The sequence below is a fragment of the Engystomops pustulosus genome, chromosome 2 (genome assembly GCF_040894005.1).
Source record: "Engystomops pustulosus chromosome 2, aEngPut4.maternal, whole genome shotgun sequence".
In the NCBI taxonomy this organism is placed as follows: domain Eukaryota; kingdom Metazoa; phylum Chordata; class Amphibia; order Anura; family Leptodactylidae; genus Engystomops; species Engystomops pustulosus.
Genome location: NC_092412.1, coordinates 132,303,639 through 132,331,572, shown reverse-complemented (window position 1 = coordinate 132,331,572; position 27,934 = coordinate 132,303,639). Strand labels below are relative to the sequence as shown.

Below are 27,934 nucleotides of genomic sequence, written 5' to 3'. Positions count from 1 at the left end.
TATCAGCAGGCATTGTTAGTTAGGGTGGTGATCTTTAAGTTTATGTATAATTTTGCATTCATATGTTGAGCTCTGAGATTTGATACAAGTTAATGCTGTTTTCTTCTGTTTTCTTTTAGGTCAGCCCCAATTGATGCTAACAGCAGGACCCAGTGTAGCAGTACCTCCCCAAGCTGCATTTGGCTATGGTTATACTGCACCCGCCTATGGGCAGCCCCAACCAGGATTTGGATATGGCATGTAAAAGAAAAGGGTTAGAATCTCAGAACCTGGGCTATTTTCTTACTGAAACTCCACCGTCCCTCTTCCGCCTACTATCCCAAAGCAGGGAAAAGCTGCAGAAATTGGCTCCATATTCTGTAATCCTTGTTTCATGAAGGACAATTTATTTTTTACTGTGTATTTGGATCACACTTCCCTTAATTATTTTTCTTCACATTCCATAATCTACAAAATTACAAATTGTATGTTGCTTTCTTTTAAGCAGGCCTATTTTTATTTCAGCTATGTGGTTTGTTTGTGGCTTTTGTTCCTGTGTCCAAACCCCCCCCCCCTTTTATCTTCTGTTTCCCGTTTTTTTTTCTTTTTTTTTTCTTTTTTGTTCTTTTCTTTTGAGAGTTGCTTCTAACCCCTCCAGTAGTTGGGGCTTCATATGGTGCAGCGACCATCAGCTGTTCAAGTGGTGAACACAACTCTCGACCCCTTACAGGACCTGCTATACATGACCTAAACAAATTGTAGAGACACTGGTAGCGCAGGGGTTAACAATGCTAACAGTCTGTTGTGAAGAATCTGATTTGCACTTTTAGTGTTAGAAAAGTTAATATTGACTCTCAGAATTGATGTATGTAAGCAGCATATGTACTGTCTTATCTAAATACATATAAATTTACTTGTATATTCTGAAGAAAAAAATTTCTATTTCCACATGCAAGACTGTCGATGACAAAAGAACACTAATCTACATATTCTATACCACTTTTGTTGTGTGACTCTGTTAATTTTAGCAACTTACAATACAACTGTGTAAAAGAGAAAAACATCAGTCGCGTAAGGGAATCTTCAGTTGCGCATATAGATAATGCTAGTGTATGTAGCTCACTCCATGATGAACAGATGGCCCTATGTCGTGCTGTATCCTGTGCTTTTTTTGTAGGACCATTTCATTCAGGAACAAAGAAGGCACCATAATTCCAGTCTGTGTACCCTTCTCCTGCCCCGAGGTTTGTGTATGTTGGATATTGTGGTGTTCTTAGGTCACTGTTTTGAGTGTACAGAGGAGAGACTTTAAGCAACAACTATAAATGCTGTTCGGTTTTGTTTGTGCAATTTGAGATGACAGATTTAAAAGGAAAAAAAATAAGTAAATGAAATAAAAATACTGAACTGTGGACATATTATAAAACAGGAGTCTTGATTTTGTCTGTTTACAACTTTTACATTTCTATATTAAGACTGTTGTCCCCACTGCCTTAACCAAAAACACTGTCTTCTAGATTCCCACTTCAGTCGTCTTTATTAGAAACTCTGCTCTGAATAATGAAGGAACATGACTTTGTTATTTCAGAGACACTAGCAAAGCCTATAGTGAACAATCAATATAGGGCTCCAAACAACAATACTTTGATAAAATGGCAACTCCTATGACCGAAACCAGTCTGACCAATCCATAGACAGTGGGGCACATTTATCAAGCTGTCTAAAAGTCAGAATATTCTTAGTTGCCCATGGCAACCAATTACAGCTCAGCTTTTATTTTCCCATGAATATGACCCCCAATTAAGCCCTTCCCCCACTAAACAGCAGGGCTTCTGGTGTAATTGATTAGTGTAGGTCAGAATGTAAGCTTTATGCCATTGCTCAAAAATGAATGAATGAATACATTTACACAACTTAGACACAATTGCTCAAATGGTGTGAGGTCAGTCTGCAAGCTAGCAATAGACCCCAAGGGTCTCTCTGTACGAGGGGCATCTAGTAGGAGGGACCTACTTGGGACGGACATCAGTTTAGTATGACATCATGCATCCTAGTTAGGATTGTTGATGGATCTTGGCACATAGTATATAATGCAGAGAAATGAGGGTTGCCTATTGGAGGCAGAGGCAAACTTGTGCTAGGTTTTAAATATCTTTAGGAGGGGAGAAGCTACATTTACAAATGGTAGCACTGTGATATAAAGGGTATCCGCTTTGATCGAAAGGAGTGTGAAGCACTAAATCCTTCGATGATTGCTTACGCAAACTTTCCAAATCCTTTTGACTATCAAAATAAACTCCACAGAAATTAAAGGATACACTTAAACTAAACATTGTTTCTTCAGGCAATAAACATCTGTGAATTCCAGTTATGAATCGCATTGTGAATCAGTTTCTTCTGCTGTTGTGCAAATAGAACAGATACCAGGTAAAAATGATTATCAAGACAACCCCTATAAAAGACGTGGTTCTGTATGTGGTGACCACAGACCATTTCTAAGTTTTCATCCATTTGGGCTGTTTTGGTCACTTGAATTTTGTCACTGCTCTCACCTCTAGAGATAGCATGAGGTGGCGTCTACAACCCACAGAAGTTACTGAGGAAGTGAAGCTCATCCAAAATGGCACATCAATGTGAGCTGTAGCAAGGAGGTTTGCTGTGTTTGTCTGTACAGTGTTCGGAGCATGGAACAGATGGCAGGATACATATAGGGGGCTCTAGGAGGGCAACAAGCTAACAGCAGGACACTGCCTCCTTCTTTGTGCATGAACAGGTGGCATATTGCCAGAGCTCTGTAAAATGACCTCCAGCAGGCCACTAATGGCAATGTGTCTTCTCAAACTAAGAAAAAGACTCCATGATTGTGGAATGAGGGCCCAATATCCATACATTTTTATCCTGTTAGTAGCCAGAGAATACCAAGGTTCAGCATTGGCACCCTCTGCTCTTCACAAGTGACAGTGGGTTCACAATGAGTATATGACACAATGCTGACTGCAACATGGGGTGTGGAGCCATTTCTTTAGAGGGCCACACAGTCCTTTGTGCCAGAGGCACCTTGATTGCCATAAGGTACTGGGATGAGCGCCTCAGACCCACTGTGAGACCATAATGCAGATGTAATGGGGCCTGGGTTCCTTCTGATGTGTGCCCATGGTAGGCCTCATGTTGCTGTGATGTGATGAAGGCATTGATGCTATGTACGGTCTTGCCCATTCCTCTGGACAGATATGTAGGATATCATGCCTTGTACCATCCACCAATGCCATGTTGCACCACAGTACAAGAGTTGACTGATGTAATCCAGGGCTGAGAGGAGATTCTTCAGGAGAACATCCACTGCCTCATCAGATGAATACCCAGGTGTTCTAGAGAAGGTCATACAGGCCTGTGAAGGCCAAACACGCTACTGACCGTCCTATACTTGTCTTGTTGATCCAACTTCAGAAGAAAACCATCGTCAAATTTTATGTTCCGCTTTGATTTTGAGTAACATTACAAATATAGATCTCCTTCAGAAATGAATTTTGATTATAATATTTATGCTGTTCTTAATGCATTCCGTTATGTAATGAATTTCAACTGGAATATCTCATTCGTTTACATCAAGGATGTAGTATTTTAGTTTTCCCTTTATGTTTTGCGTAGAATAAAATTTTGGAAGTGTTCGAAACAAAATTGATATCCACCCTGTATCCTTTATATAACAATACTAACCCTGCCAAACCATGACGGGGTGAAGAAAATAATTCTTTATATAGCGCCTACAGATTACGCAGCACTTCAACTGTGGATCATTGAACCTGTTGGTGCGATTCTAGGCACTAAACACCAACAGGTCCGTATTGTGCCGACGCTCTGCTGCAAGTGAAGCCAGAGGAGCGCACCCAGCTTCACATACACTGTGGGTAATACACATTCACAACAGAGGCAGGGCTAATTTCTGATTCACGTAGAATTGTGTGAAGAGGCGGACGCAACTGCAGATGTGAGTCCGATGTGCCTCATCTGATTTACATCTGGGCAAGTATAAATGTGTTAAATGGTGTGGTTAACCCACCCACTTCCCCACAACCATTTAAAAAAATCATGGGGTGTTTTAAGGACATGTACCGAGAAATCTGATTCGAGAGACTGATTCCTCGGAAGAGAGGGATTGAGGGAAATGGAAATTACTTTAACTGAGGACGTGTAGAGTTCTCATTTCCAAGGTCCTACAATTGGCTATAATATGTATGAAAGGTATGTCCTTGGAAATAATATGGGTGCGTGATGCACATGACTGCAGTGCTTTCGATAGAAATGTTCTATTTTCATCCCCATATTCATAAATATCCTTTTATATGCATATGCACATACATTGGGTCTTCTGGTCTAAGATTGCATAGATCTTTTTTCTAGTCTTGGAAATTTCATCCTTAGTGTTGCTGGATGCACAGGATTTGTTGAGGTCTTCTACACAGCCCAGATGAAGGAGCATTTCTTCTTGAGCCTCTTGCCATGGAAGGGCAGCACCCCTCGAGGCAGTGTAACGATCTAGGGCAAATGATTGGATGGCTGAAGTCGGTCTGTGACACAGAAAACATCAGGAAGAAGGTTGTCTTTCAAGCGCTGAAAGTTACATCTTGGTGGTGGTGCCAGGGAGGCTGATAATGACCCCAGGACAAGGGCATGCTCTAACCACACAAAGGCATTTATGGAGTAAGCATGTCGGACGTGAAAACATAATCTAACTTATAACAGCTGTTGTGAGCCATTTTGTGTTGTGAGTGATTAGTGTAGTATCTGGGTATGTCTTAATCTATGTGCGAAACAAACGGTGGAGTCAATGGAGAGGGTCGAAGGATAAATTGAAGTTACCTCCCAGGATAATAGATAGGGCATCAACAAATTCAGCAGGGGTTTGCAAGGTCTTCCAACGTAGGTTTGTTGGCAAAAGTGAACTTTTTTGGCACAGGTGATTTTAAGAAACAGATTTGTACTCAAGGGGTTAGCCTCCAAGGCTATGCATACATGTATCAGGTATCTTGGAGACAAGGGAATGGAAGGGTAGAGAATTAGAGAGGAGGGAAAGAGGTAAAGAAAAAAATGTGCAAAAAACGAAAAAAATAATCAAGGTAAGGACTGAAAAAAGGGCTTTCACCTTTAATAGGTGAGGTGGAGGAACCTGATGACCAGTGGAGCCCAAAGAAAATAAGCCTGGAAGGCAATAACATTATTACAGGAAAATGTAAACGTTCTGAAGGAGGGGGATAAATCTATCAGTCGTATAGGGAAGATTCCAACATTGGGATGTAGGATGTGAATCACTGGTGTAGGAGGTTTGAATCTTACGGTTAAGTTGTTCTGAATTTCCTGGATTCCCTTCTGAGTTTGGGTTAGACTTTTTCCCTTTTCCATGCAATGCAGCTGTGCCATGAGACTTGGTTGTCAAGACCAGGAAGACTGACCCTTAGGGTGAAGACACACATGGCGTTTTTGGGCCGTTTTTACTAAGTGCGTTTTCAGATCGTTAAAAAACGCATGCGTTTTTTGAAAACGCATGCGTTTTGTCCGTTTTTCATTGAGCAATTTCGGAAAAACTGACAAAAACGCATGCGTTTTCAAAAACCGCATGCGTTTTTAAAAAACGGATGCGTTTTTTAACGCATGCGTTTTTAACGATCTGAAATCGCACTTAGTAAAAAACGGCCCAAAAACGCCATGTGTGTCTTCACCCTTAGTAATTCCAAAGCACTCAAATATGCCGGGAGGTCCCCTCTGTGTGTAAGATTGCCAATTTTTATGCGCTAGTAACTGAAAATGGTAGCCCCTGCTGTAAGGAATGCCTGTCAACATCCGTTAAGACCTCTAGAAGGTTTTTACTGAAGGAGAGTGGCTCAGCCTCTTTTAATGTTAAAAAAAAAGTGAATGCAGCATAAGACATCACATGGTTTAGAGGTGCACGTGGATAGTCAATTTTGAACAGAGTGCCCTGGGCTAATCTTGACGTAAGGAGTTCAGATGGGAAGGCTCAACATCTTTGAGGCCTCTAATCCAAATATTTGTCTATTTTTGATGTGATCTATGGGTGAGTGTGTCAGTTATTTGAGCAGAGCGTGACAATCACCTGATGTTCCTCAAGGATCTTAAATTGTTCGAAAGGACCATCCTGGCTTTTAACCACACAAAATTTTTTGTGTTCTTTAAATTGCCCTAACGTTTTAATTTTTGATGAGATTTTGGCTGCCTTTTTTGGGGGGTAAATACAAAATTTTTTATTTTTCCAGTCTGAATTTTTACTTTTTCACTTTTTATTTCTACTTTATGAACCTCAACGGTCATTTAGACCTTTGGGGACTACGTTACCGTTTTTACTCGAGTATAAGCCGAGGCACCTAATTTTAATACAAAGAAATGGGAAAACCTATTGACTAGAGTATAAACCTAGGGTGGGAAATGCATTGCTCACAGCCTTCCCAGTATATAAGCCAGCAACCACATGTCCCCCAGTATGTAGCCAGTGTCTGCCCCCTCATATATAGCAGGTCCTTTTCTGTCTTCAGCTCCGGCTCCCTACGCAGTTCTTTTCCACTGTAACTGGAGTTGCTGTGCAGCCTCAGTTACTGGTGAAAATGGGCACAGTTGCAGTGACAATTGTCACAGTTTAGCCTGTGCTGTGTCTAGACCCATCAGCTGTTCAGTACCACGATCCCATGGTTTATTCATTGCCCCACGCATAGTTGGAAGCTGACACTTTTTTTTTTTCCCCTAAGCTCTGCCATTTACCTCACACCCACACATTATAATTTCACCCTTAGTGCCCTCCATCTCCCCTCGCATTGTGTTGCCCAAAGCTCCCGGTCACATTGTAGCCTCTCCGTTCCCCAAGCTCACCCTCTTATTAAAGATCCCTCATATTGTGCCTCCCTAGCAGCCCCTCCCCTTATTCAGCCTCCACGGTAAAATAATAAGCAGATGGTCCTCTATTCAATCCTTTCGCTGTGTGTAGCACTGAAGGTAGCAAGCAGGGATGACATAATCACTGGCACTGCTATGTATGGCAGTAAGGGAGGGGGCACATTGAGAGTTGATGTCAGGCCTCATACATCCCACTGGGTTGGACTGCCCACTGGATCTGGGATGGTTGGGAAGTATATTTATTACATGACGGGATCTTGATACTCCTCCACTGGTGGATGTCAGAGGCCTTATGCTCTTTCACCGTCTATTTTCAGATGTTCGACAGAAGGTCAATAAGATTTATACCTGGAGACATCCTGTCCAGCATCTTTACCCTCAGTTTCTTTAGCAAGGCAGCGGTTGTCTTGGAATTGTGTTTGGGGTCGTTGGAATACTACCCTGCTGCCCACTTTCTGAAGGGAGGGGATCACGCTCTGCTTCAGAATGTTACAGTACATGTTGGCATTCATGATTCCCTCAATTAACTTTAGCTCCCCAAAGCTGGCGGCACTCATGCTGCCCCATAACATGACTCTTCTGCCACTAAGTTTAGCTGTAGGCAAAGCACATGTTTTTGTACACCTCACCTGGTTGCCACCACACTTCACTTCATCTGGACCAAATTAGTTTATCTTGGTTTCATCAGATTACAAAAAATGGTTCTAGTCATCCATGTCCTCAGACTTCTTGTCTTCAGCTGTTTGTGGGCTTTCTTTTGAGACAACAGCCATACAGAGCATTTTGATGCAAGGTCCAGGTCATGGCTGACCCCCCCTACCCTTTAACCTCTGCATCAACGCTGGTGCCACTCATATTGACAAGTTTCATCTGATTTCAATCAGTTTTCTGTCATTTTTTTCAGGGTGTGTTCACATGTGGTGTTTTGGTTGCGTCAGGAGGCATTTATTTTCAAATGTTACTATGCATTTGGCTGCTTTGAAAGCTTTTTTTTCTTCATTGTTGTAACTGTAAGCAGCTGTGAAAATGTTCACACAGCTGCTTACACTTCCTGCAATGCAGAAAAACCGCTTTCTAAGTAGCCAAAAGCATAGTAACATTTGAAAACACATGCATTCTGACGCAACCAAAACACCACATGTGAACGCACCCTCAGTGGGTCAGTTCTTCATTGACATTATTGATCAGTTTTTACGTTTTTAAACGCATATGAAAAAAAAGTGAGGATGAGGTCACACATTGCGTTTAACGCGTGTGTTTAAAAACGCATTGCAACAGTTGAAGTGAGTTTTGCCTTATTAAACAGCTGTTAACATTTGTGTTTACAAACCCAAATGTTAGCACTTGCATTAACGCATGTGTTAACATTGTGTCAACAAACACGTGCATTAAGGGTTGTGTTTTGTAAAGTGTTAAGAGCCGTTTAATTAGGCAAAACTCTCTACAGCTGTTGCAATGCGTTTTTAAATGCATGCGTTAAATGTACATGTGACCGTACCCAAAAAGAAAACTTTCCCCCCAACTGTAGTGTATTGAATTCCAGCCTCATTTGCACTTCATGGATGTTTGAGATGCGTTTAGATACTTTTTTTTTTTTATTCTACACTGCTCAAAAAAAACGGAACACTTAAACAACATAATATAACTCCAAGTAAATCAAACTGTCCACTTATACAGCAACACTGTTTGACAATCAATTTCACATGCTGTTGTGCAAATCAAATAGATAACAGGTGGAAAACACTCAAATGTGTAGTTCTGCAGGTAGGGACCACAGACTACTTCTCAGTACCAATACTTTCTAGCGGAAAATTTTTAATTTTGGTGGTGCTTTCACACCACCAAGTAGCATAAGATGGACTCTACAACCCATACAAGTGGCTCAGGTAATGTAGCTCATCCAAGATGGCACATGAATGTGGGTTGTGGCAAGAAGGTTTGGTGTGTCCGTCCATGTAGGGTCCAGAAGCATTACCAGGAGACAGGCCAGTACACCAGGAGAGGTGGAGGGGGCCGTAGCAGCAGGACCGTTACCTCCTCCTTTGTGCAAAGAGGAACAGAAGGATCAGTGCCAGACTCCTGCAAAATGACATCCAGCAGGCCACAAATCTGCATGTGTCTGCACAAACCGACTCCACGAGGATGGAATGAGGGCCTGACGTCTACAGATGGGGGTGGTGCTCACAGCCCTACACCATGCAGGATGCTTGGCATTTGCCAGGGAACACCAGGATTGGCAAATTTACCTTTGGTGCCCTGTGCTCCTAAGGCCACGGTCACACGTACCGCTAGACGTCCGTTCATAACGCGACGCTAGTGCACAGGGGGAGGTCCTCGGCCCGAACGGACATGCGTTTCCAGGGAAACGCATGCGATTGTTAAGCCGATCGCATGCGTTTCTCTGGAAACGCATGTGCGTTCAGGCCGAGGACCTCCCCCTGTGAGCTAACGTTGCGTTATGAACGGACGTCTAGCGGTACGTGTGACCGCGGTCTAAGAGATGAAAGCAGATTCACACTGAGCACATGTGAAAGAGTCTGGAGACGCTGTGGAGAGTGATCAGTAAATGTGTGGGGTGGCATTTCTTTGTAGAGTCACACAGCTCCCCATGTGCTCGCCAGAGGTAGCTTGACAGCCATTAGGTAGCGAGATGAGGTCCTTAGACCATATGCTAGTGTGGTTGGCCCTGGGTTCCCCCTAATGTAGGACAATGCTAGACCTAGTGGGGGACATTTACTTAGAGTGTCGGTGTCTGCATTGGCTTTGTTACCGACCTGCTCTCGGAAAGAAGATACACATTTAATATTGTAGAGCTGTGCAGAGACATTTCTGTCCCCGAGACCATTTTCTGTCCCTGGGACCAAAATCTGTCCCAAGCACCAGAAATGTGTCCAACAGTCCCTGCTAGACCAGTTTTCTTTTGGTCTACTTTCCGCCAGTTTACAGCGCCCAAAAAATGGCTGTGACACATATTAATTCTGTCTGAGTTTCCACTCCGCCAAAGCCACGCCCCTTTTCGGGGAAGAGTCGGAGCAGACGGAAAAAGTCATTTTTTCTGTCCCCGACAGCTAATAAATAGGTAGGAGAGCAGAACATGTGGTGAGAGCGCCACAAAACTGGCGGAAATGCCATAGTAAATGTCCCCCAGTGTGTCAGCATTTCCTGCAAGATGAAGACATTGAGGGTGCAGTCACACGTCGCAGTTAAAAATGCATCGCAATCAGCTTTGAGGTGGTTTTAGGTGCAGTTTTGTCAATTGAACAGGGGAAAGACATGAACTGTGAACGAGCGAATTTGATTTTGAAGGGGAAACCTGCTCCACAAATGTCATTCACTCGTTCAGTTCATGTCTTTCACCTGTTCAATTGACAAAACTGCACCTAAAACCACCTCAAAGCTGATTGCGATGCAGTTTTAACTGCAACGTGTGACTGCACCCTGAAGCTATGGATTGGCCTGAATCGAATTGAGCACATCTGGGACATCATGTCATGCTCCAGCCACCAATGTCACGTCACACCATAAATTAGTCGAGGAGTTGGCAGATGCTTTAGTATAGGTCTGGGAGGAGATCCCTCAGGCGACCATCTTAGATCAAAGTTGGATCAGCCCATAGTCCACTTTAATTTTGTGTGCGACTCTTTCCATTTTTTTGTGATTTTGTTTGCAGCACATTTAATAATAAGATTATTTCATTCATGTGATATTTTAATGTATTTCTGAGCAGTGTATATATTCTAAGGAAAAAAACACATTTTTCATTGCCAGCTGAACCCTTATAAGCAACAAGACGTAACATATTTTATGGTGTGGTTGTATATTGACAATTATGACATACAGTTATGTTGTGGTAGGACTAAAGATTAAAGGGAACCTGTCATCGGGATCCCTTTTTTTTTGCTCTACCATGTCCCCATAAAGAATAGTGTACACATTGCCAAAGAGTTTTTATAATAAAACTGTCTTTTTTCAAAAAAAAAAGTTAGATTGACACCTTTCTGTATGCAAAGCTGCCTCCCTAGTCCCCTGGGAGTGGCCAGTGAGGAGTGGGGCACACATGTATGACATCCTGAGAAGGGAAGCGATGGGGGAAGGAGATATGGGGAACATGGGAGTTTCTTTCAATTTAAAATCGAAGCATAACAGAGCCGTTTCCCAAAGGTGGGGTGGGACCACTCCTCACTGGCCACTTCCAGGGGACTAGGGACACAGACCTGCATACAGAAATGTAAACGTTTATCTAACGTATCTTTTTTTCGGAAAAAACTCTTTGGCAATGTGTACACTATTTTCTATGTGGACATAAGGGAGCTAGAAAAAGGGTCTTCTGATGACAGGTTCCCTTTAAGTTGTCACAACTCATTTGCATATGGATCTCTTTGAATCTAAGTCTAGTCTACTTTACATTTAAATGCACGATAAAAGTGATTGGACTACTTGTGAAAAGAAAAAGGAGTTAGGAAGGGAGAGAAAGAAGTTGCCGAGATGATAGCAAGTATGTTTAGATTTTAATGTAAAATTCAGCAAAGAAAATAGCTTTCCTGTCTGACATTAATTTCGGGACAGAACACACAGTGACCTCAATAGAGCTTTAAATGCCCAGTAACTTGGTCAATCAGGTTACCAGGACCTGGTCCTACACCGAGTACAGTCCGTGATCCAGGTGCAATCTGTGTACGACCAGCATCCTGTATCAGACTAATGGTTAATCCCAGTTGTTTTGCTTGCGAGAGAAGTTCGACCAGCGTACCTTCATCTGGTGCTTTCACCACTACTTTTGGTTGTCCACAATATTCCCATTGCTTGAGTAAATCAGGATTTCTCTTCTGGAGCTGCTTGTAGGCGGATACTGCAGCATGTGAGCACTGTGCAGCCACTTTCCCTTTTCCCATTTTTAAATCATTACGGACTACTAATACCATCTTGAACTCGCCACTCTCTCCCATGACACTCGTTTCATTTCCCAAGTCATTTCCTGCAATGCTTGTTAGATTTCGAGAACGTCCATAGCGGCCACGCAAGCTCCAGCCGAGAAGAACACCGCAAGCTATTCCTGCTGCAAGTGTCAGAGTCCCAGGATGTGAAATGTAATCCATTGTCAGTCTTCAAAAAAAGAAACAAAATGCACGGGAGTTGTTAGACCTTTACAAGAAATAATCCTGGAAAAACTTCAGTGTAAGGCTACATTCACACACATGTATGGGGGACGTATATATGGCCGATATATGTCCCTCATACATTTCTATGGGCTCACGGCCCTGTACGGGAGCGGTACGGTGCAGCACACATGTGGCACCGCACCGCTCCGTAGCCCGGGACAATATGGGACATGTCCTATCTTTTCCTGTGATACGCGCCGTGCGCTGTATCTGCCTATGGAGAGGGGCCGGGGTGAGCAGCGCTCATCCCTTGCTCCTCTCCGCAGCGCCGATGTATGCCCGCCGTACTACAGTACGGCGGGCATACATTGTTTGAATGTAGCCTAAGGGCTTATTCACACTCCTGTGGTCGATCTGTGAATCACAGACCATGCAGTCTTGTGTTTAATGAGCCAACCAGTGCTGAAAATAGAACTATGCATTTGACAGACATATAATGCAAGGAGTCCCTGCATCTTAACATCACTATAATATACAGGACACGGCGTGTTTTGTGATGCCCTGACTGACCACATTCATCTGCTCACATTAACATGTCAGAACTACTATTTCTATAAAGGCCATGGCTCCGCCTGTGGCATGCCTGTTACAGTGGAACATAAAGGAAACCTACCATCAAAATCGAGCATGTAAAAACCAGAGGCACTTGCTCATGGATCTAGGTTCTGTGGTTATTACCAGAGCCCCTCTGTGCTCCAGCTTCCCAGGTTGTTACACTGTGTAAGAGCACCCCCCCCCCCTCTCATTATGTGACATTATAGCAGGCAGAGCAAGGAGGAAATTCCGATGGAGCAGAGGGAGACATGCTCCTGCATAGTGTAACAGCCTGTGAAGATGGAACATTAAGGGGCACTTTTGGACAACACACACAGTAATATTAGCACAGTCACAGTACCTGGATCTATGATTAAGTGTCCCTGGATGATCGTGATAGATCTTGATTGTAGATTTCTTTTAAGGCTTTATTCACAGAGTCGGTATTTTGCATCAGTATCTGAAATTATTACATGACAAAACCTAAACAGTAACCAATGACAGTACAGGCGGTCCCCTACTTAAGAACACTCGACTTACATACGACCCATAGTTACAAACGGACCTCAAGATATTGGTAATTTATTGTACTTTAGTCCTAGGCTACAATAAACAGCTGTAACAGTTATCACAGGTGTCTGTAATGAAGCTTTAGTGTTAATATTGATTCTTATGACAACCCAACATTTTTTAAATCCAATTGTCACAGAGACCAAAAAAGTTCTGGCTGGGATTACATATATATGATAAAATATACAGTTCCGACTTACATACAAACTCAACTTAAGAACAAACCTACAGACCCTATCTTGTATGTAACCCGGGGACTGCCTGTATACAATTGCTGTTACTTAGGCAATGACAATATTTATAAAAAAAAGATCTGGACTGCTAGGGTTCCTGTCTAGCATGCTCTCTTTCCCACGGTGTAATTCGCTATGTGCCATATCTAATGGAGATGTACACCTATCCACAAATTTCAATCAAAACTGCCTAGTGTGCGGCCATCAATCTCATGTGTTTCACTGGAAACGCTCATGCAATCGTGCACCAGTGGTTTGTTTGTAAAATGTAGCACTAGCGGCACGTGTGTACGTTTCTGATGATAATGACCCAGCCACACTGCTCTTGTGCAAGTCACCTCCTGGTTGTAGTGAGATCCCTCATTCCCTGTATTAAGAAATCAACCAGAAGACCATTTTCTGAATGGTTGAGGAAGTGGATCTTATCCAGAGGATTGAAGAACATAATGCTGTTCTTCTGTACCTGGAAACTGCTGCTCTGCTGTCTACAGAACTCTAATTTGAATAGCGAGACAACCTTTTCCTCTGCATCCCTAAGTAGACTCCCTATTCCTTTTACTTTACACTCCCTTACCCAAAGTCTTAACAGCATTTTTCCTTGTTATCACACAAATATGACTTGTTATTGTACTGCTCCCGTGATTTTCATAGTTCCTTATATATGCAACAAAACACTATGCCATGTGACTTCAGGACTGCATATGCACACATTACACAATGATCTATAAATGCATGCAAACTTGTGCTTCTTAGTTACATTTTGAAAAATTGTATAAACCCACTAACTTCTTCACAGTCAACTCATTTTAGTGGGTTCCTACAGTATTGGCTGCAGTATCACTTGTTGTCCACCGCAACACAGAAACAGCAAGTAATTCAAATCCAGTACACATATGGTCCACAAGTACCGTACCACAGCAACTAACGCCATGCAGTACCGCAAAAAGTGAAAAGGTCTTTTCTTGGTACCAGCACTTTTGTGCTATTTTAACCCATGTGTCTTTAACTGTAAGTTGACATAATTGTACGTCAACGTGCGGCAAGGGGCATATGGAGAGGGCTGACAGGCTAGCACTGTTAACCCTTGAGACACATCTGTATGAGACTCCAGGCATTGTCATTTCTGAAGACCTTTTGCAATGTGAGGTGGCACATTGTAACAGATCATCAGCAAATCAACCATAGACTTGTATACTATAGTATGCCAAAATATGTCAGGATCAATCAGAACCCGTAGGGTTCTTGGTACTCTAAGGCTGGTGCCACACGTAACGCAGACAAAGCCGCACCCACCGGGGCGGGCCGCGGCCCGACCACATTGGCGTTTCCACAGATGCGATCGGGCCGCGGGCCGCCCCGGTGGGTGCGGCTTTGCCTGCGTTTGCAAACGCAGACAAAGCGTTACATGTGGGACCAGCTTAAGAGTTTTGAAAACAGTAATTGCCGTATCCCAAAAGTCCTGATCTATCAATATATAAAACCAGTTATTCCCAGCAGTGCACCCCGTAACGGAAAACAGCATCCAAATGTTCTCATCATATGCAGGTAGCCTAAACGTCATCACGTCTTGCAAAAAATTACACCTAACTTAGCTCTATATGCCAAAATATGAAAAAGTTATTAGTGTCAGAATATGGCAAAATAAAGCCTTTTTTAGAACCTATTATAAACTAATAAAAACTGTAAAAATGTGCCATCTCTGAAATTGCAATAACCCAAAAAATAAAGGGGAAGTGTCATTTGGAGCACAGCAGTAAAAACAACCTGCAAGAAAATGGCCCAAATGCTTTTTTTCCATGAAGGTCACTGCATCTGAAATTAAATGCCACCAATAGGAAGTACAATTTGTTACACAGAAAACAAGCCCTTATAAAGCTCTGTACACAAAAAATAAATAAATAAAGTTGTGGATTTTTTAAAGAAGGGGAGCAGACATGGAAACAAAAAGAAGGGCATCGGCGGTAAGGGGTTAATTTGCAGGAGACTGCACAAAGTGGCTTTATTTGCTCTCACTCAGTTTCTGAAATTGTATGGTAAGCATTCAAAACCTGTTGTAAGGGGGCTGCTGGGTCTTTCTGTTGCACTCTATAGCATAGGGACCCACTAAAACAAGGTAAACATGAGGCTGCAGTCAGCACCTGCCTTTAGAAATGCATTTCAAGCACAGTTTCTGGGTTTCTCCCCATTATATATGTGGTTAGACCTAATTGCTTGCCATCAGTAATGAGCACCCCATGTTTTGCATAGTTTATGAGCATAACTGATAACATTAGTTGAGGGTACTACCACATGTCGCATTCTTGGACAGTTTTCAGTCCGCTTAAACGCTTATGAATGGTTACCATACATTTGGCTGCTTTGAACCAGTTTATCTTCATTTCTAGAAGTGTAGGCAGCGGTGAAACAGATTAAAACCAGCCAAACACATGGTAAACATACAAGAATGCATGCATTTACAGTGCCTCAAGTTGGCCTATGTAGCTTTATCAAAATGTCACTAAGAAACTTGAGCTGGTATTCATAAAAAAGCCTAGTGACAATTGGTGATAGTATGACCGGTGGATATGCAGTCCAGATTATTTTCCCCTAAATGTTGTCATAGTTTTACATTCTGTCTATTTGTTGTTTGTTGGACAATACCTTCCCTTATGGTCAATACCAAGTAGGGGAGGAGGAAAAGTACAGCAGTTGTCACTAGCAACCACCAAGATTGTAATTTTAAAATAAAAAAGTACGACTAAAAAAGTAGATGTGAACCCTAGTCGGTTGCTTCCATTTTGCAGAGAGCCGCAATAAGGCGGGCACCCGGGATCCCCTCTCATGTATACAAAGAGAGTGTAAAGACAGAGGAGCCCTCACCCAGCGCCCTGGTCCTCCCACGTTGGGTTCTGTTAGTCACTTCCTGATGCTACTTGTCGCACCCTTGTGACGTCATCCCTGCTCGTTCATTAACTATTCGCCGTAGTTCTGACATGCCGCTATTGGTCCGGTATTCACTATAAGACGAGGTGACAAAGGCCACATATAGATATCACCTACGGAAACAGAACATAAACAATCCACAGTCTCCGTTTTCTCGCTCGTTTCGTCTCATTTTGATGACGTAAGAGCCCAGTAGGGGGCGCTGACAAAGGTGACGCGGCTTCCGGTGAAGTGACCCGGCGAGTGTGACAGATCGCTGTTTAGAGAACGAGGTAAGTGGGCTCCGCTGTAGTGATCGATATGTGGTGGTAGGTAGGTAGGCGCCGGCTATAGATCCCCATGGTGCTTTGCGATCTTGTGCTGTTGAGCCTTCATAATCGTGCTTGGGTTTCACAGCGATCAGGGCAGTATTGAGCTGCGACATTGTTCTGTACGAATTGTCCCTATGAATTGGATGCACATTACCTTGTAGCTATATGTACTTAGGGGGATCAGGGCGCTGTGTCCTGCCTGTGACAGTAGCCACATGCCCTGACACAGGGGCTGAACATGGGTCCTGTACCCAGCCTGTGACAAGTCTGTATTGTGGGTGACCTGGGGGACCGTTCCCTGCCTGTAGCCACCACCTACATACCCAAACAGCTATGTGTACTGGGGGTAATCAGGGGGCTGTAAACTGTCTGTGATCACCACCCACAAACCATCACAGCTATGACTATTGGGGTGATTAGAGGTGTTGTACCTTACCTGTGACAGCATTGTGTGCTGGGAAGGATCACTAGAGGTTACAGATCTCGATGCTGTGTCACATGCCTGTCATTCAGAGGTCGCACTAACATTTTTCCAGAAGGGTAAAAATACTCCTCTCACCATTTTTGAGGAGTATTTTTACCCGAGGAGGAGTATGAAGATTTCGGTAATACACATAGCACACTCACAACTCACAGCACACACTCCCCACTCACAGCACACACTCACGGCACACAACACAACACCGCACACACTCCCCACTCACAGCACACACTCACGGCACACAACACAACACCGCACACACTCCCCACTCACAGCAGAGCACACACTCACACTGCACACACTCCCCTCTCACAGCACACAACACACTCTGCACACACTCACACTGCACAGCACACACTACACTCACCCGGCACTGCTCTTAGGCCCCGTCGATCACAAACGCAGGCAGCTGCGGGCAGGTAGAGATGGAGCAGGACGGGGAGCAGCAGCTTTGTGGCCCACATGCAGTGGCGTAACTAGAAGAGGCTGGGCCCCATGACAAACTTCTGCATGGGGCCCAGCCTCTTCTAGTTACGCCACTGCATGTGGGCCACGAAGCTGCTGCTCCCCGTCCTGCTCCATCTCTACCTGCCCGCAGCTGCCTGCGTTTGTGATCGACGGGGCCTAAGAGCAGTGCCGTGTGAGTGTGTGTTGTGAGTGGAGTGTGTGCAGTGCTGTGACGTGTGCGCCGTGACAGCGGGCACACGGGACAGGAGGAGGGGGTGAGCGATGCTTACCCCCCTCATACATACAGCATGTACACACATACAGTATATACAGACACGCTGCATACACAAAACAAATACGCATACGTACAGCATAAACACACACAGCATATTCATACACTCACAGTGCACACACACCCGCACACGCCATACACTCACACAGCATATTCATACACTCACAGTGCACACACACCCGCACACGCCATACACTCACACAGCATATTCATACACTCACAGTGCACACACACCCGCACACACCATACACTCACACAGCATATTCATACACTCACAGTGCACACACACCCGCACACACCATACACTCACACAGCATATTCATACACTCACAGTGCACACACACCCGCACACACCATACACTCACACAGCATATTCATACACTCACAGTGCACACACACACACGCACACACCATACACTCACACAGCATATTCATACACTCACAGTGCACACACACGCCCGCACACGCCATACTCGCACAGCATATTCATACACACACCATACACTCACACAGCATATTCATACACTCACAGTGCACACACACCCGCCATACACTCACACAGCATATTCATACACTCACAGTGCACACACACACCCGCACACGCCATACACTCACACAGCATATTCATACACTCACAGTGCACACACACACCCGCACACGCCATACTCGCACAGCATATTCATACACACACCATACACTCACACAGCATATTCATACACTCACAGTGCACACACACCCGCCATACACTCACACAGCATATTCATACACTCACAGTGCACACACACCATACACTCACACTGCAACTGCACATACCATGCACAAACAGCCCATACTCTCACACAGCACATACACTCACAGGGTGCACACACACCATATACACAGCACACATACAGACAACACAGCACACATACAGACACAACACAGCACATGCACAACACATACACACAGCACATACATAGAGGGACTTACAGTCGGCTGTCTGTCGCATTCGGGTGCAGGAGCCGGGAAGCAGAGAAGCCGAGGGGAGCGGAGGAGCCAAGCAGCGGACGAGGGGGGAGGGGGTCAGGGGATAGCGGAGAGCGGGGGAAAGAGCGGCATCGGTGACAGCCCCGCCCCCCCTTCTGATGGGCCTGGTCTCAATGGCGACCGCGGACGGTACGCCACTGCCCACATGTCTCCCCTGGGGCGGGTGCTCTCACTCCGGCCCGCCCCCAGTCACGTGTCCCGCTGAACGGCCCGGCGCGCGCTGCGATCGCGCTACTGACATTTTCCTCTTTTGCAGCGCGCGCCGGGCCGTTCTGCCTGCGCGCTACAGGGAATAATTGCCAAGCGTAACTTTACGCATGGCAATTATTTTGGGGGGTAATGGCGCCTCATCACGCGTCTATGACGCGTGGTGAGGCGTTAATGCGACCTCTGCTGTCATTGGTTTACACCTTGATGCTCTGTATGTTTGCTGTATGTATGTATGATGTTGTATGTATGTATGATGCTCTATTTAAAGAGTAGTGTTTATTCCTGTATCCTGATGGCGTAGATCTCCTCTTTCTTAAAGGGTCACTTTATCTTTTAAAGTACACCATGTGTGCCCGCATCTTGCATTTGATATGGTATTTTGGTATTATGCACCTAAGCTAGGGCGGTTCGGTGGCTGAGTGAGTAGCACTTCTGCCTTGCAGCACTGGGGTCCTGGGTTAGAATTCCACCAAGGTCAACATCTGCAAAGAGTTTGTATTTTCTCTCCGTGTTTGCGTGGGTTTCCTCCGGGTACTCCAGTTTCCTCCCACACTCAAAAACATACTGTTAGGTTGTTTAGATTGTGAGCCCCATGGGGGACAAGGACCAATGTGACATGCTCTGTGCAGCGCTGCGTAATCTGTGTGCACTATATAAATAAAAGGATTATTATAAGCAGAACTCAAATGTAATTCCGAGTACAGGCAGTGAAGGGGTTGGCGCTGTTTTTGAAAGAATTCAGCCATGCTTTCTTATGCCACACTCCGAGGTGACCATAGGCAAGAAACACCACTCTGCCCACTGTAGTGATTTCCTACATTGACATGCTCTGTGTGTTCACTTAAAATCATCAGCGTATAAGGTGTCCATAGATGTTAAAGGGGTATTTCAGGACCTTATTATTGCCAATATAAGAATAAAAGGGGTGTTCTGTAAGTGTTTCCCATATACATATAATTCACATAAAGATGATCGTAGTTGCTCAGTACATTTTTGCTTTTATTCTGTACTATTAGAGTTTATGTATATAAGAAGCCTTGGGAATAGATGACTTTTGAGCAAGATGTTTGTTGTCCTCGGCAGAAAGTTCTTGGTCTGTTTTTGTTGAGCTGTGAGTAGATTATATCTTTGACATGTACAAAGTTCAGCTTTTGTGGACACGTCTCACAGGTCAAGTCAGTCAATCTTTAATTCTGAGCACTAAGCAGTTAAGTTGATCTCCTGCGATCGGGAACGAGCCACCGGTGTTTTGCGTTAATTTAACGTTTCCGTTAACGTTTCCATAGAAACGCAGAGGCCCGCCCCGGTGGGCGCAGACAAAGCGCTACGTGTGGCGCCGGCCTTAGGGTGATGCCACACATCACGTTTTTGGACCGGTTTAAGGCCTGTGGCACATGTGCCATTTTAGAACCCGTTTTCGGGCCGTTTTTAAGCAGTCCGTTAAAACCGCATGCGTTTTTGAAAACGCATCAGTTTTTTAAGTGTTTGTCAGTTTTCCACCAATTATTATTTTTATTTTTACGGGCTGCTTTAATTCACAGCTGCTTACATTTCTATAAATGAAGATTAAGGCCGGGGCCACACGTGGCGCTTTGTCTGCGCTTGCAAACGCAAAACGCCATAGAAATGCCGATGCCCGCCCCGGTGGGCGCGACTTTGTCTGCGTTTGCAAGCGCAGACAAAGCGCTACGTGTGGCGCTGGCCTCAGGGCGCGTTCACACGTTGCGTTTTGGTTGCGTTTTCATTGTGTTTGAAACGCATATACAGCAGCTGATGTGAGGTAATTTGCCTAATTACATTACCGTTTACGTTTGTAAACGCAATGTTAACGCATGCGTTAACCATTTTTTACGCTTTGTTAACACATGCGTTTTGTAAACGGAAACGTTAACAGTGATGTAATTAGGCAAATCACATCTCCTCAGCTGTTGAATGTGCGTTTCAAACGCAGGTCAAAACGCAATGTGTGAACGCGCCCTAAACGGGTTCAGAGCTCCCAAATGCATGGTAAACATTTAAAATTACTGAAACCGCTTTAAAACGGTCCAAAAACGCAATGTGTAGCATCACTCGGCATTTTTTTGTAGAAACCCATGCGATTGATAAGCCGATTGTATGCATTTCTCTGGAAACGCATGTGCGTTCGGGCCGAGGACCGCCCCCTTTGCGCTAGGGTTGAGTTATGAACGGAGCGGCCTGCGTTTTTGTCCGTTTTTCCGAAATTGCGCAATGAAAAACGTTTTTAAAAAACGGATGCGTTTTTTAATGATCTGAAAACGCACTTAGTAAAAACGGCCCAAAAACGCCATGTGTGTCTTCACCCTAAGGCCGGCGCCACACAGGGCGCTTTATCAGCACTTGCAAACGCAGACGCAGACAAAACCGCGCCCACCGGGGCGGTCCGATCGCATCAGCGTTTCTATGGAAACGCCTGCGATCGGGAACGAGCCGCGCAGGCGTTTCCATAGAAAAACACCGATGCGATCGGACCGTGGACCGCCCCGGTGGGCGCGGTTTGGTCTGCGTCTGCGTTTGCGAACGCAACGTGGGACAGCAACGTAGTAGCAAGTTCTCAGATTTTCAATAGATTTGAAAAAAGTTAATTGAGCCCTCTCTATAGCCAGTAAGGGCGCGTTCACACGTTGCGTTTTGACCTGCGTTTTCATTGCGTTTGAAACGCATATACAACAGCTGAGGAGGGGGGATTTGCCTAATTACTGTTAACATTTCCATTTACAAAACGCACTATGTTAACAATGCGTTAACGCATGCGGTTTGATACAAACGTAAAAACGCTAATGTAATTAGGCAAATCACCTCTCATCAGCTGTTGTATATGCGTTTCAAATGCGATGAAAACGCAACCAAAACACAACGTGTGAATGCGCCCTAAGGGTGAAGACACACGTGGCGTTTTTAGGCCGTTTTTGGGCCGTTTTTAGTTAGTGCGCTTTCAGATCGTTAAAAATGCATGCGTTTTTGTCAGTTTTTAATTGCGCAAATTCGGAAAAACTGACAAAAACTGATGCGTTTTTAACGATCTGAAAACGCACTAACTAAATATGGCCCAAAAACAGCCTAAAAATGCCACGTGTGTCTTCACTCTAAGGCCGGTTCCACGCGCACCGCTTCGTCTGCGTTTGAAAACGCAAGCGCAGACGAAGCTGCGCCCACTGGGCGAGCCTCGGCCCGATCGCGTCGGCGTTTCTATGGAAATGCCTGCGATCGGGAATGAGCCGCCGGTGTTTTGCGTTAATTTGATGGTAGTGACAAATGTAATTAACCCAACTGGAGACAAACACCCAAAAAAAAATCATTCTGCGGGTTATCCCGGGTACGACAATACCCCATATGGGACAATAATCTAAGGCTGGGCACACAGCAGGACTTAGGCCGGCGCCACACGTGGCGCTTTGTCTGAGCTTGCAAACGCAGACAAAGTCGCGCCCAACGGGGCGGGCCTCGGCCCGATCGCATCGGCGTTTCTATGGAAACGCCTGCGATCGGGAACGAGCCGCCGGTGTTTCGCGTTAAATTAACCCGTCCCGGTGGGTGCGACTTTGTCTGCGTTTGCAAGCGCAGACAAAGCGCCACGTGTGGCGCCGGCCTTAGGGTGAAGACACACGTTGCGTTTTTAGTCCGTTTTCTGGGCCGTTTTTAGTTAGTGCGTTTTCAGATCGTAAAAAACGCATGCGTTTTTGATCAGTTTGAATTAAGATAATTGGTCAAACCTGTCAAAAACGCATGTTTTTAACGATGTGAAAACGCACTAACTAAAAACGGCCTAAAAACGCCACGTGTGTCTTCGCCCTGAGGGCACGTTCACACGTTGCCTTTTGGTCGCGTTTTCATTGCGTTTGAAACGCATATACAACAGCTGATGAGAGGTGATTTGCCTAATTACATTACCATTTACGTTTGTAAACGCAATGTTAACACATGCGTTAACAAAACGCATGCATTAACATCGCGTTTACGATGCGTTTTGTAAACGGACATGTTAACAGTGATGTAATTAGGCAAATCACCCCTCCTCAGCTGTTGTATATGCGTTTCAAACGCAATGAAAACGCAGGTCAAAACGCAACGTGTGAACGCGCCCTAAAGGTCCAGGGATATGTAATAAATACGGAAGCACTCTTTCATACATGGTTTTTTTTTTTCCCCTGGTTTTTCTGCTCATGTCTCACAATGGTAAATGGTGTCCTCCTGAATGCTTTTTTTTTGGTCACACCCTGCACCTTATTTGTGTGCTTCCCTTGCTGGCAGTTTGTGGAACTTCTCCTGGAAAGTGCTGCCCTGGTACAATACACAATTCCATAAGTGCTGGCACTCCCCTCCCCTTCCTGGTCTCCAAAAAGAAAATACAAATAACCACCTCTTTAAATTCCAGGAAAGTTCCCCTCTGGCCTACACATCGATACAACATGTAAGAATTATATAGTGCTATCTGAATGTGCAGAGCCAGCTTCTTGTACCACACCCTCGATTTCCATATGGCTGAAGCACCTGGTCCAACAAGTCAACCCCTCCCATGTACTTGTTATAATCCAGCAAGCAGTGAGATTTGAGGGCGCGTTCACACGTTGCGTTTTCATTGCGTTTGAAACGCATATACAACAGCTGATGTGAGGTAATTTGCCTAATTACATTACCGTTTACGTTTGTAAACGCAATGTTAATGTATGTGTTAACACTTTGTTAACACACCGCGTTTACGATGCGTTTTGTAAACGGAAATGTTAACAGTGAAGTGATGTATATGCGTTTCAAACGCAATGAAAACGCAGGTCAAAACGCAATGTGTGAACGCGCCCTGAGGGTTTCTGTACTGGTACCTCGTACTGGGACAGGGGTGCTGGTGTGCCCATTTATTGTGGTTGATACAAGGACCTTTTTTGTCCTTGTACTAACCACACAATACAGAGTTGCTGCATAGTGCCCTGCTCTCGTGCCTTCTAATTTTTTGCCCAAGCAGCGACTTATAGAGACCTCTCTGATTTCTGCGTACAGTGCTGCATGCCGTAGTATTTCTGGTAGCGAGGTGCTTGAATAGTGTAGTGATGGTGTATAAAATAGTCCAGGTAGAGGTGGTAGCCCTGGCCCAGTATGCTTGCTATGTACCGTTCATTACTGTGCTGTCTTTTAGAACCTGGTCACTGGTGAAAATGAGCCCTCTGGTGACAGGTTCCCTTAAAAGGTGACGGATCCACTTTTAAAAAGCATGCAGTTTACAATGCTAGGGATCCCTTTGGTTCCAGAGAGTTGCCTTTATGTCCCTGTTGTGGCCAGAAGCCGTAAGCACGTCAATGGCTTCCAATCACTTTCAGTAGGATCAGTGGCGATACAGGACACTACAGAGATACAGAACCTCAGCGTGTCCTACATCAGCAAGGCTTTAAGCAGTATTTCTGCAGCCAGTTCCACCTTTAATGTTGCTCCTCCAATCTAAAGCCATAGCTAACTTGCTGCAGACTCTCAATGTGGATGAGATTTGTATAAATCCTATCCAATGTAAACTACAGTCTGCCTCGCTGCAGCAAACTCGACCTGTTTGTCCCCAGCCTAAAGCAGTTTCCCACAAGTGAGTTAAAGGAAACCTACCACTTGTAGTGGCAGGTTTCAGAAGAAAATATCGAGCACCAGCTCAGGGTGAGCTGGTGCCGGAGCTTATTTTTGTTAGTGTTTTTAACCACGGTATCGCGGTTTAAAACACTTTTTAAACTTTATAGCCGGCGCAGGGAGGTACGCGCTCGGCGCTTACCATGCGCGCGAACGTGCGCGCGGCTACATAGGAAGTGAAGGAGACCCGCGCGCATGGTAAGCGCCGAGCGTGTACCTCCCTGCGCCGGCTATAAAGTTTAAAAAGTGTTTTAAACCGTGATACCGCGGTTAAAAACACTAACAAAAATAAGCTCCGGCACCAGCTCACCCTGAGCTGGTGCCCGGTATTTCCATCAGAAAACTGCCACTTCAAGTGGTAGGTTTCCTTTAAGTCTAAACACTCTCTAGTGGGAAACCAGCTTGAAGTAGTGTGATACACTGTTACCTATGTTATTGTAAGTGCTGTGAAAGAAGCATCGGTTGACTTGATTTGGCTACCTAAGTCTTCAGATTGTTGCCTGTTAGATGGCATTCCTGACAAGTTCACCATTGCCAACTGTTAATCATTACGCAAATAACACTGGGCAACTTAATGTTTGCATTGGAAATGTAGCAGAAAATATTTCACCGCTTCTTGAATGGAGAATAGACATATAACACCATCATCAAGTCAGAAATGTGAGATGATCCTACTTCAGTCTGAGGGCTGCCGTGGCACTAAATATTAGCTGACCAGTGTAGCAGGATGTTCTTGTTCCTCAGCACGCTATATGTCTTCTCTGGTTACAAGTTGTTTACTGTCTACTTCATAGCTTGGAAGACTGGATCCAACTTCAATGTTATACATGATTTCTCACATGTGTCTGCCATGGGTTCATTGTGATAAGCATACATGTGCTTGAATTTACATGGGGAAAATATGCAAAGTTTTCCAGGATGTTAGGATGTTTTCCAGGATGTGAAGTTTTTAGGTGTTGATGTAACATTCATACACGGTCCCCTGTATTTCCAATAAGTACAATCGCTGGGGGGAGTCGTGATCATGTTAATACATCTTAATAGGAGTGTCCAATTAAACCGCAATGTACACCACAGAAGCTTGAGAGTGGAATGACATGATATACACGCCAACTTTTGTAATAAGAGTGTTGTGAGCTGTAAATGTGGGCTTGATCTTCTAAGCCTGTGTTGTTGAATTTTTGGCTTTATGTGGATAAGTTCTCCAGCCCACAGTAACAAGTAAAGTATCAATTTTTAATGTTCCCTTACACAGGCATTGACGTAAATACTTTCTAGAATTTCCTCTATTACCGTATTTTCCGGACTATAAGGCGCACTTAAAAGCCTTGGATTTCCTTGGAAATCCAAAGTGCGCCTTATAGTCCGGTGCGCCCTATAGGAGGGCAGCGGACCTACTTACATAGGTCCCCGCTACTGGAGACAGCAGATCTCCAGCGGGAACTGCAGACCACGCGGCACGAACAACTTCTGCCGCGTCGGTCTGCAGTTCCCGCTGGAGATCTGCTGTCTCCGGTAGCGGGGACCTATGTAAGTATGGTCCGCTGCCATCCTCCACCTTCCCCGCTCACGTTCCGCGTCGCGTCTCGGCTCGTCCCGTCGGGTCTCCGCTCCGCCCCCGGACCTCCGCCACGCCCCCGACCCTGCGCCTTATAGTCCGATGCGCCTTATATATGGAATTATTACATATATAAGGCGCATCGGACTAATGCGCCTTATATTCCGGTGCGCCTAATGGACCGGAAAATACGGTATGTTAAATCTCACCCATTTATCCATAAAAAGTAATGACCTCATTGCAACATATTTCTCTAAGCTGCAAGGAGTCCTGTCCACTGCACTGTGCTCGGTCTGTGGGATCTGACCAGAAGACTGGTCTTTTTACACAAACCAAGCTTGTTCGTGTGTAGGAGGCCTAATCAAGCTTGTGGTTCTGTGAGTTATGGAAACATTGAGAAATAGGCAATTAAAGGAAAAGGTGGGAATTTCTTTTTATCTAAAGCTCACATTCCTAATTATAGCTGCAGCTGCCTGGCTCAGAGATCTATGATCCTAATGTGATGTTAAAGGTTTCATCTTTAATACAATACCAAAAGCATTATTCTAGGTACTTTACATAAACAGGCAAAATTAACATAAAAGAGGAAATTCTAGAAATTGCATATACTACCTGAGGATGTTGGGAGTTTAGTGCAAAAGTTGAAGTTTCATACTGTATTTTATTCTTATGTATTTAGATCAGAGAGCACCTTAGGTTTTAAAAATAAATGATCAGAAAATATTTCCTGGATTCTGCTTTCCCATGTAAACTAAATGTGAACATTGCCTGTGTCTCGACAAAAAGATGTACATGGCTTTGATGAGACTAATGAATTACTATAACCATAATAATAAACTTGGAAAAGGATTCCTTAAAGGGGTTTTCCCATGAAAGAAAATTCTCAAATTTCAATCCCCTAGTTATTTTTACACAATAAATATCATTTTTAACCATTTACTTCACAATTTTACTCAGTTTTATTGCTGTTTAAGCTCCTAATGATGGTCAGTGCAAATTTCCAGGTTGTGGGCGGGACTCTGTAAGCATTATGATCTCTCTAGTTATATGTGCTGACAATCTGGGTATATTATCAGGGTACAGGTTTATATACACTCTCATCTGGCTTCTGAACATTGTACTAGTATCTGACACATAGAAATAGAGATGAGGCAGATCAGAGATGAGATGATGAGATCCATGAGATGCCTATTACACACAATCGTTTACAAAAGAAAAAAACTGCCCAATAAGGACAGCTATACCCATTGGTCACTAGAATTTAACTTTTAATTAATTCAGAGTAAAAGGGGGAAGAGGAAAATCCCCATCCACAGACGTGACATTAAAATTACCAGCAGTAAATAGGTAGGGTTAAGTCAAAACCACTAATAAAAGCAGGGGGTCGGTTTTCCTTTATGCCATAGTGCGTGGTAGATGTCCTTCACACAATGCACCCCTATTAGTCTTCCCCTAATGTCTCATATATAATATAATAGCCCTGGTACCCCTGAGGACGCCAGGCTTAGTGGTGAAACATGTCGGGGGGGGGGGGGGGGGGGCTAATTTTGTGTTGATTTTAGTTTAGCAGCATTTAGCAGCCATCTGAATAGGGAATTAATATATGGTCAAGAACACTAATCGGTCGGATATATTAGTCAGTCTATATGAGGGATAGCGTGTGAGGCAGATCTATAGGGTTCCTCCCTTC

The 27,934-nt window shown here is 44.4% G+C and overlaps 3 protein-coding genes across 15 annotated transcripts in view; 2 read left to right on the top strand and 1 right to left on the bottom strand.

Annotated features, from left to right (window-relative positions):
• Positions 1-1,393, top strand: part of CLTC (clathrin heavy chain) — a 56,701-nt gene extending 55,308 nt beyond the window's left edge. For all 5 annotated transcript variants that reach the window (XM_072136476.1, XM_072136474.1, XM_072136472.1 and 2 more), the window contains one exon: positions 120-1,393. In XM_072136476.1, coding sequence (XP_071992577.1) covers positions 120-244 — 125 coding nt within the window. In that variant the 3' untranslated portion in view covers positions 245-1,393. The remainder of the gene's footprint in view (positions 1-119) is intronic.
• Positions 1,394-11,367: 9,974 nt separating this feature from the next.
• On the bottom strand, positions 11,368-16,516 carry PTRH2 (peptidyl-tRNA hydrolase 2). 4 transcript variants are annotated; one of them, XM_072136469.1, is made up of 3 exons: positions 16,235-16,513; positions 12,934-13,032; positions 11,368-11,982 (listed from the first exon to the last, which is right to left on the bottom strand). In XM_072136469.1, exon 3 carries the CDS (start codon positions 11,973-11,975, stop codon positions 11,460-11,462), a length of 516 nt encoding a protein of 171 aa, XP_071992570.1. In that variant the 5' UTR covers positions 11,976-11,982; positions 12,934-13,032; positions 16,235-16,513; the 3' UTR covers positions 11,368-11,459. The 4 variants fall into 4 exon arrangements, with proteins under 4 accessions (XP_071992570.1, XP_071992571.1, XP_071992569.1 ...); XM_072136470.1 differs by lacking the exon at positions 12,934-13,032 and having other exon boundaries at positions 16,415-16,516; XM_072136468.1 differs by lacking the exon at positions 12,934-13,032 and having other exon boundaries at positions 16,235-16,510.
• Positions 16,369-27,934, top strand: part of VMP1 (vacuole membrane protein 1) — a 97,665-nt gene continuing 86,099 nt past the window's right edge. For all 6 annotated transcript variants that reach the window (XM_072136466.1, XM_072136465.1, XM_072136464.1 and 3 more), the window contains exon 1: positions 16,369-16,569. The gene's annotated coding sequence lies outside the window, so the exon portion shown is untranslated. The remainder of the gene's footprint in view (positions 16,570-27,934) is intronic.

Excerpts from the sequence above, each read along its gene's own strand:
- PTRH2 (XM_072136467.1), bottom strand. The coding sequence starts at position 16,197 with ATGAGAGGGGATCCCGGGTGCCCGCCTTATTGCGGCTCTCTGCAAAAT. Across the intron at positions 11,983-16,015 it reads GGTATTGACCATAAGGGAAG|ACTGACAATGGATTACATTT; the intron begins GTATTGTCCAAC and ends CTTTTTTTGAAG.